Source organism: Haliotis rubra, unplaced genomic scaffold (assembly GCF_003918875.1).
Source record: "Haliotis rubra isolate DU_JTF1 unplaced genomic scaffold, ASM391887v1 Scf50, whole genome shotgun sequence".
NCBI lineage: Eukaryota > Metazoa > Mollusca > Gastropoda > Lepetellida > Haliotidae > Haliotis > Haliotis rubra.
Genome location: NW_025767191.1, coordinates 2,106,852 through 2,119,572, shown reverse-complemented (window position 1 = coordinate 2,119,572; position 12,721 = coordinate 2,106,852). Strand labels below are relative to the sequence as shown.

The 12,721-nt window shown below is 42.8% G+C and overlaps 1 protein-coding gene across 1 annotated transcript in view; it reads right to left on the bottom strand.

Moving 5' to 3' along the window:
- The window catches only part of LOC124291875 (protogenin A-like), a 256,918-nt gene that overhangs the window by 44,239 nt on the left and 199,958 nt on the right, over nucleotides 1–12,721 (bottom strand). Inside the window, 1 exon segment of the mRNA XM_046728940.1 lies at nucleotides 867–985. Coding sequence (XP_046584896.1) covers nucleotides 867–985 — 119 coding nt within the window.

The window sequence follows — 12,721 nt, the reverse complement described above, 5'->3', positions numbered from 1 at the left end:
GCACACCCATTCACCTTGTTATAATACACCCTCTATTGCTCAGGCATAATAGTTATCAAGATCTGTATCTCCTCCCCTGGATTATCCCACTTTACCTCAAATCTTGCAATATGGAATGAATTATCTGATGGTGATGTACAAATCTTGTACCTCTAACATTTTACCATCAGTCCAAGATTTTCTTTCCCCAAAACCTGTATTATCTTTAATACACTCATTCAGGGCATAACCCTGGGAGACTCACTTTATTTATACAATGGCAGCTATCTGTGTTGTAGGAGACTCACTATTTATACAATGGCAGCTATCTGTGTTGTAGGAGACTCACTATTTATACAATGGCAGCTATCTGTGTTGTAGGAGACTCACTATTTATACAATGGCAGCTATCTGTGTTGTAGGAGACTCACTATTTATACAATGACAGCTATCTGTGTTGTAGCTATTTATACTGTATCTGTGTGTAGGAGACTCACTATTTATACAATGGCAGCTATCTGTGTTGTAGGAGACTCACTATTTATACCATGTCAGCTATCTGTGTTGTAGGAGACTCACTATTTATACCATGGCAGCTATCTGTGTTGTAGGAGACTCACTATTTATACCATGGCAGCTATCTGTGTTGTAGGAGACTCACTATTTATACAATGGCAGCTATCTGTGTTGTAGGAGACTCACTATTTATACCAATGGCAGCTATCTGTGTTGTAGGAGACTCACTATTATACCATGTCAGCTATCTGTGTTGTAGGAGACTCACTATTATACCATTGCAGCTATCTGTGTTGTAGGAGACTCACTATTTATACCATGGCAGCTATCTGTGTTGTAGGAGACTCTCTGAATGAGCAGCGTTGTGTTACCTGCTTTGTTCCCAGATGAAGCACTGAACAGGGTAGCTTGGCCAGTTCCCCTTCACGAACAGTGATGTTGTTGGGCACAGTGAGGAACTCTGGCTCTGGAGGTGGTAGGTAGACTGGTTCTGCAGCGACAGCAACAATAACAATACAAATACTTGTATCAGTATTAGTTGATGAAAAGCCGTTTTTGTGGCATATATGACATATATAGCTGACATAAATAGATAGACCTAAGAGGATGTGAGTGATAGTACAGCAACTGAACCAGCACCACACTCCATCATTCCAAGGAATAATATTACAGTTATGGTATAGTGACTAAGCCATCACTAACATTAATCATTCTAATGATTTCAACTTCTTTAACTGCAACTAAACGGACAATAAAGATGACAGTTTCTGTTGTCTGGTTCATGTGTTAACTAAAAGCATCTGAATCAATAGTTCCAAACACATGTAGGCTTGAATTTGAATTGGAGGACGGCATCAAGAACACTTTACGAGAAAGTATGCTTTCTGTTTCCTTTCTTACAATCAATTTACATGACAACATCATCATACCTTAGGCTTGCCTAGTTCATGTGAAGTTGAGGGCAGACATTTACTGTCTTTCGCAATGATCACACATATATCAGTTAGAATTTGAAGCTTTAACTACTAAATATAGCGAGCCATGAACTCTTGTCTAGTTGGTTGTGAGGGTTGAAAAACTGTATATCAGTTTCATAATATATCTGACAATAAATGTTCTTCAAATACTATGTCAGCTATCTGTGTTGTAGGAGACTCACTGAGTGAACCATGTCAGCTATCGGTGTGGTAGGAGACTCAGTATACCATGTCAGCTATCTGTGTGGTAGGAGACTCAGTATACCATGTCAGCTATCTGTGGTGTAGGAGACTCAGTACATCATGTCAGCTATCGTGTGGTAGGAGACTCAGTATAGTATGTCAGCTATCTGTGGTGTAGGAGACTCAGTATACCATGTCAGCTATCTGTGTGGTAGGAGACTCAGTATACTATGTCAGCTATCTGTGTGGTAGGAGACTCAGTATACCATGTCAGCTATCTGTGTGGTAGGAGACTCAGTATACCATGTCAGCTATCTGTGTGGTAGGAGACTCAGTATACCATGTCAGCTATCTGTGGTGTAGGAGACTCAGTATACTATGTCAGCTATCTGTGGTGTAGGAGACTCAGTATACCATGTCAGCTATCTGTGGTGGTAGGAGACTCAGTATACCATGTCAGCTATCTGTGAGGTAGGAGACTCAGTATACTATGTCAGCTATCTGTGTGGTAGGAGACTCAGTATACCATGTCAGCTATCTGTGTGGTAGGAGACTCAGTGTATCTGTGGGTAGGAGACTCACTGTGTGGGTAGTATACCATGTCAGCTATCTGTGAGGTAGGAGACTCAGTATACTATGTCAGCTATCTGTGAGGTAGGAGACTCAGTATACTATGTCAGCTATCTGTGTGGTAGGAGACTCAGTATACCATGTCAGCTATCTGTGTGGTAGGAGACTCAGTATACCATGTCAGCTATCTGTAGTGTAGGAGACTCAGTATACAATGTCAGCTATCTGTGTGGTAGGAGACTCAGTATACTATGTCAGCTATCTGTGGTGTAGGAGACTCAGTATACCATGTCAGCTATCTGTGTGGTAGGAGACTCAGTATACCATGTCAGCTATCTGTGGTGTAGGAGACTCAGTATACCATGTCAGCTATCTGTGGAGACTCAGAGTATACCATGAGCCATCTGTGGGTAGGAAGACTCAGTATACCATGTCAGCTATCTGTGGTGTAGGAGACTCAGTATACCATGTCAGCTATCTGTGTGGTAGGAGACTCAGTATACCATGTCAGCTATCTGTGTGGTAGGAGACTCAGTATACCATGTCAGCTATCTGTGGTGTAGGAGACTCAGTATACCATGTCAGCTATCTGTGTGGTAGGAGACTCAGTATACCATGTCAGCTATCTGTGTGGTAGGAGACTCAGTATACCATGTCAGCTATCTGTGTGGTAGGAGACTCAGTATACCATGTCAGCTATCTGTGTGGTAGGAGACTCAGTATACCATGTCAGCTATCTGTGTGGTAGGAGACTCAGTATACCATGTCAGCTATCTGTGTGGTAGGAGACTCAGTATACTATGTCAGCTATCTGTGTGGTGTAGGAGACTCAGTATACCATGTCAGCTATCTGTGGGTGGTAGGAGACTCTCAGTATACCATGTCAGCTATCTGTGTGGTAGGAGACTCAGTATACCATGTCAGCTATCTGTGGTGTAGGAGACTCAGTATACCATGTCAGCTATCTGTGTGGTAGGAGACTCAGTATACCATGTCAGCTATCTGTGTGGTAGGAGACTCAGTATACCATGTCAGCTATCTGTGGTAGGACTCAGGAGACTCAGTATACCATGTCAGCTATCTGTGTGGTAGGAGACTCAGTATACCATGTCAGCTATCTGTGTGGTAGGAGACTCAGTATACCATGTCAGCTATCTGTGGTGGTAGGAGACTCAGTATACCATGTCAGCTATCTGTGTGGTAGGAGACTCAGTATACTGCTATCTGTGTGTAGGAGACTCAGTATACCATGTCAGCTATCTGTGGTGTAGGAGACTCAGTATACCATGTCAGCTATCTGTGTGGTAGGAGACTCAGTATACTATGTCAGCTATCTGTGTGGAAGGAGACTCAGTATACCATGTCAGCTATCTGTGGTGTAGGAGACTCAGTATACCATGTCAGCTATCTGTGTGGTAGGAGACTCAGTATACCATGTCAGCTATCTGTGGTGTAGAAGACTCAGTATACCATGTCAGCTATCTGTGGTGTAGGAGACTCAGTATACCATGTCAGCTATCTGTGTGGTAGGAGACTCAGTATACCATGTCAGCTATCTGTGGTGTAGGAGACTCAGTATACCATGTCAGCTATCTGTGTGGTAGGAGACTCACTGAGTGTACAATGTCAGCTATCTGACAACAAATGTTCTTCAAATTGACATCATCTTTACTTTGCCCAACTTGCATTCTTCAAACAGAATGATCATGACACTGGAGAACTAACATTTGTCATATTGCTAACATTTTGATGCAAAATGGCTAACAAATATATCATTGCGAAATACACTACATATCAATTGCATATCAAGGACATAGAGTAAACTGCATCATCTAATCATTGATCAGTCAATATATAAATTGTAACAAAATGAGAGTGATTTATTTATTTACTCAACCATGTTGTAAATCAAACTACACTGCAGGAATAATTGAAGTTACTCTTTCTTAAAAATCCTTGTTTTCAATCTAACAAGATTAAGATATCATCCTGACAATACACACAGAACCTTAGAGATGCTAACTACTGAATGCTATTGATTGTCCCAACATGTAGACAGAGCCAGGGACCCACGGGGAGTAGACAGGAATAGAACAGGTCAAAATATTGCATTAGGGTCAGTATGTCATTGCTTACCCACCTACTGTATGTCTGTGTTGCTTATCCCACTGAAGGTGAGAGTACACCTACTGTATGTCTGTATTGCTTATCCCACTGAAGGTCAGGGTACACCTACTGTATGTCTGTGTTGCTTATCCCACTGAAGGTGAGGGTACACCTACTGTATGTCTGTGTTGCTTATCCCACTGAAGGTCCTACTGTATGTCTGTGTTGCTTATCCCACTGAAGGTCAGACACCTACTGTATGTCTGTACACCTACTGTATGTCTGTGTTGCTTATCCCACTGAAGGTCAGGGTACACCTACTGTATGTCTGTATTGCTTATGTCTACACCTACTGTTGCTTATCCCACTGAAGGTGAGAGTACACCTACTGTATGTCTGTATTGCTTATCCCACTGAAGGTCAGGGTACACCTACTGTATGTCTGTGTTGCTTATCCCACTGAAGGTGAGAGTACACCTACTGTATGTCTGTATTGCTTATCCCACTGAAGGTCACCACTGAAGTCTGTCAGGAAGGTCAGGGTACACCTACTGTATGTCTGTGTTGCTTATCCCACTGAAGGTCAGGGTACACCTACTGTATGTCTGTGTTGCTTATCCCACTGAAGGTCAGGGTACACCTACTGTATGTCTGTGTTGCTTATCCCACTGAAGGTCAGGGTACACCTACTGTATGTCTGTACTGCTTAGGGTCCCACTGTATGTCTGTTTGCTTATCCCACTGAAGGTAGGGTACACCTACTGTATGTCTGTATTGCTTATCCCACTGAAGGTCAGGGTACACCTACTGTATGTCTGTGTTGTTGCTTATCCCACTGGAGGTCAGGGTACACCTACTGTATGTCTGTGTTGCTTATCCCACTGAAGGTCAGCACCTCTGTATGAAGTGTCCCACTGAGGTCAGGTACACCTACTGTATGTCTATATTGCTTATCACACTGAAGGTCAGGGTACACCTACTGTATGTCTGTGTTGCTTATCACACTGAAGGTGAGGTACACCTACTGTATGTCTGTATTGCTTATCCCACTGAAGGTCAGGGTACACCTACTGTATGTCTGTGTTCACACTGCTTATCCCATTGGAGGTCAGGGTACACCTACTGTATGTCTGTATTGCTTATCACACTGAAGGTCAGGGTACACCTACTGTATGTCTATATTGCTTATCCCACTGAAGGTCAGGGTACACCTACTGTATGTCTGTATTGCTTATCCCACTGAAAGTCAGGGTACACCTACTGTATGTCTGTATTGCTTATCCCACTGAAGGTCAGGGTACACCTACTGTATGTCTGTATTGCTTATCCCACTGAAAGTCAGGGTACACCTACTGTATGTCTGTATTGCTTATCCCACTGAAGGTCAGGGTACACCTACTGTATGTCTGTATTGCTTATCCCACTGAAAGTCAGGGTACACCTACTGTATGTCTATATTGCTTATCCCACTGAAGGTCAGGGTACACCTACTATAGGCCTGCATTAGTTGATTTCTGAAATTTAAGTATGGTCTGACATTTCAATAGTATATGTTATTATTATTTGTTTATATGTATAATATATATACGTTTAACACAAATATTCAGAATGTGGTTTGGTTGTTCTTGTGGCAGCAGTATATTCATCTGGAGGACAAGGCCTCATCTACACCTCAGTGTCATGAATAGGGTATGAACACTATTATTGTGTAACATATAAAGTGATTATGTTATAAACAATGTTCAATGTTTAATGTGTTAAAATGTTCATCCATTTTAGTACCAAACAACAGACGATACAGGTAGTATTAATGGCAGATGATACAGGTAGCATTAACAAGAGATGATACTGGTAGTATAAATGACAGAAGATACAAGTAGTATTAAAGACAAACGATACAGGTAGTATAAATGGCAGATGATACAGGTAGTATTTATAACAGAAGATACAGGTAGTATTCATAACAGAAGATACAGGTCATATATATAACTGAAGATACAGGTATTAATGGCAGATGATACAGGCAGGATTAATGGCAGATGATTTAGCTCACAACAGATGATGCAGGTAGGGTCACTTGCAGATGACACAGGCTGCTGTATCGCGTTCTAACAGCACAATGTTGTCTGTGTTCTGTTATGATATCAGATGATCATCTCTCACCCTGACAAAATTATTCTGCATCATCTGCCATCAAGAGCAGAAGGATGAGTGAATAATTCTTTTTCAAAAATATATCCATAAGTTGGAGATAAAAGAAGTAATAGATTGGATAAAGTTGAAACCATGCAATTCCAACAAAGTCTGCAGCCTGGTAGTTTGAGTCAGATCAAAGGCCCTCTGATCTGCTTCTCTTATACACCGGGAATGTATTTGCCCACACATCAGAGGCATACAGTGGACCACTCCACCAATAAAACACTACACATGCACAGCTACTCTAGGAAACTAATTTGTTTGATTTTATCCAATCATGAATTGAGAGTATCTTCAACTTGGGGAATATGTTGGCACCTGGAGAGTATACATACAATACTACAGGAGTTCTAATTACATACCAAGTTTAGGAAAGGAGTGATTTTCCAATCACATCTGATTGAGTGAAAGTGAGTGTATTAACTTGTGTCTTTGATAATATACAGTTGATTTTTGTGTAATTTTTTATGTTCTATATTCATGAACCAAACTCTGGTGAAAAAAGAGGTTACCGAGTCCATTACTCTGTTCATTCCAGTGCATGTGCACTAGTAACAAGTTTTATATGAACTATCACTCAGTGTGGTGATCAGCTACTGTATGACGTCACTCAATGTGATAAGCTGCTGTATGACGTCACTTAGTGTGATCAGCTGCAGTATGACGTCACTTAGTGTGGTTATCAGCTGTTGTATGACGTCAGTCAATGTGGTCATCAGCTGCTGTTTGACATGATTCAGTTTATTTATCAGCTGCTGTATGATGTCACTCTGCCACCTTGCCATTATATTCAACAATCACTCAGTGTGCTTATCAGCTGCTGTATGGCGTCATGCTCCCACCTCGCCATTATATTCAACAATCACTCAGTGTGCTTATCAGTTGCTGTATGGCGTCACTCTGCCACCTCACCATTATATTCAACAATCACTCAGTGTGCTTATCAGCTGCTGTATGGCGTCACTCTGCCACCTCACCATTATATTCAACAATCACTCAGTGTGCTTATCAGCTGCTGTATGGCGTCACTCTGCCACCTCACCATTATATTCAACAATCACTCAGTGTGCTTATCAGCTGCTGTATGGCGTCACTCTGCCACCTCACCATTATATTCAACAATCACTCAGTGTGCTTATCAGCTGCTGTATGACGTCATGCTGCCACCTCACCATTATATTCAACAATCACTCAATGTGCTTATCAGCTGCTGTATGACATCATGCTGCCACCTTGCCATTATATTCAACAATCACTCAGTGTGCTTATCAGCTGCTGTATGACGTCATGCTGCCACCTTGCCATTATATTCAACAATCACTCAGTGTGCTTATCAGCTGCTGTATGACGTCATGCTGCCACCTTGCCATTATATTCAACAATCACTCAATGTGGTTATCAGCTGCTGTATGATGTCATGCTGCCACCTTGCCATTACATTCAACAATCACTCAGTGTGCTTATCAGCTGCTGTATGATGTCATGCTGCCACCTTGCAATTATATTCAACAATCACTCAGTGTGCTTATCAGCTGCTGTATGGCGTCACTCTGCCACCTTCGCCATTATATTCAACAATCACTCAGTGTGCTTATCAGCTGCTGTATGGCGTCATGCTGCCACCTCGCCATTATATTCAACAATCACTCAGTGTGCTTATCAGCTGCTGTATGGCGTCACTCTGCCACCTCACCATTATATTCAACAATCACTCAGTGTGCTTATCAGCTGCTGTATGGCGTCACTCTGCCACCTCGCCATTATATTCAACAATCACTCAAAGTGCTTATCAGCTGCTGTATGACGTCACTGCTGCCACCTTGCCATTATATTCAACAATCACTCAGTGTGCTTATCAGCTGCTGTATGACGTCATGCTGCCACCTCACCATTATATTCAACAATCACTCAGTGTGCTTATCAGCTGCTGTATGGCGTCACTCTGCCACCTCGCCATTATATTCAACAATCACTCAGTGTGTGCTTATCAGCTGCTGTATGACGTCACTGCTGCCACCTTGCCATTATATTCAACAATCACTCAGTGTGCTTATCAGCTGCTGTATGACGTCACTCTGCCACCTTGCCATTATATTCAACAATCACTCAGTGTGCTTATCAGCTGCTGTATGACGTCATGCTGCCACCTTGCCATTATATTCAACAATCACTCAGTGTGCTTATCAGCTGCTGTATGACGTCATGCTGCCACCTTGCCATTATATTCAACAATCACTCAATGTGGTTATCAGCTGCTGTATGACGTCATGCTGCCACCTTGCCATTATATTCAACAATCACTCAGTGTGCTTATCAGCTGCTGTATGACGTCATGCTGCCACCTTGCCAATTATATTCAACAATCACTCAGTGTGCTTATCAGCTGCTGTATGGCGTCACTCTGCCACCTTGCCATTATATTCAACAATCACTCAGTGTGCTTATCAGCTGCTGTATGACGTCATGCTGCCACCTCGCCATTATATTCAACAATCACTCAGTGTGCTTATCAGCTGCTGTATGACGTCACTCTGCCACCTCACCATTATATTCAACAATCACTCAGTGTGCTGTATTGCTTATCAGCAGCTGCTGTATGGCGTCACTCTGCCACCTCTCATCCATTATATTCAACAATCACTCAGTGTGCTTATCAGCTGCTGTATGACGTCACTCTGCCACCTCACCATTATATTCAACAATCACTCAGTGTGCTTATCAGCTGCTGTATGACGTCACTCTGCCACCTCGCCATTATATTCAACAATCACTCAGTGTGCTTATCAGCTGCTGTATGATGTCACTCTGCCACCTCACCATTATATTCAACAATCACTCAGTGTGGTTATCAGCTGCTGTATGGCGTCACTCTGCCACCTTGCCATTATATTCAACAATCACTCAGTGTGCTTATCAGCTGCTGTATGGCGTCACTCTGCCACCTCATTATATTCAACAATCACTCAGTGTGCTTATCAGCTGCTGTATGGCGTCACTCTGCCACCTCACCATTATATTCAATCAATCACTCAGTGTGCTTATCAGCTGCTGTATGATGTCATCAGCTGCTGCCACCTTGCCATTATATTCAACAATCACTCAGTGTGCTTATCAGCTGCTGTATGGCGTCACTCTGCCACCTTGCCATTATATTCAACAATCACTCAGTGTGCTTATCAGCTGCTGTATGACGTCATGCTGCCACCTTGCCATTATATTCAACAATCACTCAATGTGCTTATCAGCTGCTGTATGACGTCATGCTGCCACCTTGCCATTATATTCAACAATCACTCAGTGTGGTTATCAGCTGCTGTATGATGTCACTCTGCCACCTCACCATTATATTCAACAATCACTCAGTGTGCTTATCAGCTGCTGTATGACGTCATGCTGCCACCTTGCCATTATATTCAACAATCACTCAATGTGCTTATCAGCTGCTGTATGACATCATGCTGCCACCTTGCCATTATATTCAACAATCACTCAGTGTGCTTATCAGCTGCTGTATGGCATGTCATGCTGCCACCTCGCCATTATATTCAACAATCACTCAGTGTGCTTATCAGCTGCTGTATGGCGTCACTCTGCCACCTTGCCATTATATTCAACAATCACTCAGTGTGCTTATCAGCTGCTGTATGGCGTCACTCTGCCACCTTGCCATTATATTCAACAATCACTCAGTGTGCTTATCAGCTGCTGTATGAAGTCACGTCATGCCACCTTGCCATTATATTCAACAATCACTCAGTGTGCTTATCAGCTGCTGTATGGCGTCACTCTGCCACCTCGCCATTATATTCAACAATCACTCAGTGTGCTTATCAGCTGCTGTATGGCATCACTCTGCCACCTTGCCATTATATTCAACAGTCACTCAGTGTGCTTATCAGCTGCTGTATGACGTCATGCTGCCACCTCGCCATTATATTCAACAATCACTCAGTGTGCTTATCAGCTGCTGTATGGCGTCACTCTGCCACCTCGCCATTATATTCAACAATCACTCAGTGTGCTTATCAGCTGCTGTATGGCGTCACTCTGCCACCTTGCCATTATATTCAACAATCACTCAGTGTGCTTATCAGCTGCTGTATGGCGTCACTCTGCCACCTCGCCATTATATTCAACAATCACTCAGTGTGCTTATCAGCTGCTGTATGGCGTCACTCTGCCACATTGCCATTATATTCAACAATCACTCAGTGTGCTTATAAGCTGCTGTATGATGTCATGCTGCCACCTCGCCATTATAATCAACAATCACTTAAAGTGCTTATCAGCCGCTGTATGGCGTCTCTCTGCCAAATTGCCATTATATTCAACAACCGCTCAGAGTGCTTATCAGCTGCTGTATGACGTCATGCTGCTACCTCACCATTATATTCAACAATCACTTAGTGTGCTTATCAGCTGCTGTATGACATCAGTCTGCCACCTCGCCATTATATTCAACAATCACTCAGTGTGGTTATTAGCTGCTGTATGACGTCACTCTGCCACCTCGCCATTATATTCAACAATCACTCAGTGTGCTTATCAGCTGCTGTATGGCATCACTCTGCCACCTTGCCATTATATTCAACAGTCACTCAGTGTGCTTATCAGCTGCTGTATGACGTCATGCTGCCACCTCGCCATTATATTCAACAATCACTCAGTGTGCTTATCAGCTGCTGTATGGCATCACTCTGCCACCTCGCCATTATATTCAACAATCACTCAGTGTGCTTATCAGCTGCTGTATGGCGTCACTCTCTGCCACATTGCCATTATATTCAACAATCACTCAGTGTGCTTATCAGCTGCTGTATGGCGTCACTCTGCCACCTCGCCATTATATTCAACAATCACTCAGTGTGCTTATCAGCTGCTGTATGGCGTCACTCTGCCACCTCGCCATTATATTCAACAATCACTCAGTGTGCTTATCAGCTGCTGTATGGCATCACTCTGCCACCTCGCCATTATATTCAACAATCACTCAGTGTGCTTATCAGCTGCTGTATGGCATCACTCTGCCACCTTGCCATTATATTCAACAATCACTCAGTGTGCTTATCAGCTGCTGTATGACGTCATGCTGCCACCTCGCCATTATATTCAACAATCACTCAGTGTGCTTATCAGCTGCTGTATGGCATCACTCTGCCACCTCGCCATTATATTCAACAATCACTTAAAGTGCTTATCAGCTGCTGTATGGCGTCACTCTGCCACCTTGCCATTATATTCAACAATCACTCAGTGTGCTTATCAGCTGCTGTATGGCGTCACTCTGCCACCTCGCCATTATATTCAACAATCACTCAGTGTGCTTATCAGCTGCTGTATGGCATCACTCTGCCACATTGCCATTATATTCAACAATCACTCAGTGTGCTTATAAGCTGCTGTGACGTCATGCTGCCACCTCGCCATTATATTCAACAATCACTTAAAGTGCTTATCAGCTGCTGTATGGCGTCTCTCTGCCACATTGCCATTATATTCAACAACCGCTCAGTGTGCTTATCAGCTGCTGTATGACGTCATGCTGCTACCTCACCATTATATTCAACAATCACTTAGTGTGCTTATCAGCTGCTGTATGACATCAGTCTGCCACCTCACCATTATATTCAACAATCACTCAGTGTGGTTATTAGCTGCTGTATGACGTCACTCTGCCATCTCGCCAATTATATTCAACAATCACTCAGTGTGCTTATTAGCTGCTGTATGATGTCACTCTGCCATCTCGCCCATTATATTCAACAATCACTCAGTGTGCTTATCAGCTGCTGTATGATGTCACTCTGCCATCTCGCCCATTATATTCAACAATCACTCAGTGTGCTTATCAGCTGCTGTATGATGTCACTCTGCCATCTCACCCATTATATTCAACAATCACTCAGTGTGCTTATCAGCTGCTATCTCAGCTGCTTTATGAGATGACTCAGTCTGGTTATCAGTTGCTGTATGACATCACTCAGTGTGGTTATTTGTATGACATCATCTGCCACCTTGCAAGTGAGCAAGTGAGACAGACATACAGAAATGTTTTTTCTTGATGCCAATAATTATAATAATAGATATAGTTACAAGCAGCAATGTAGGGCTCCATGGTCCTTTTTGGCTTTACTACCAAAGAACTCAATTTGCCATTTAGAACTTCTTCAAAGTGCCTTTTCCTTCTTTGCCAG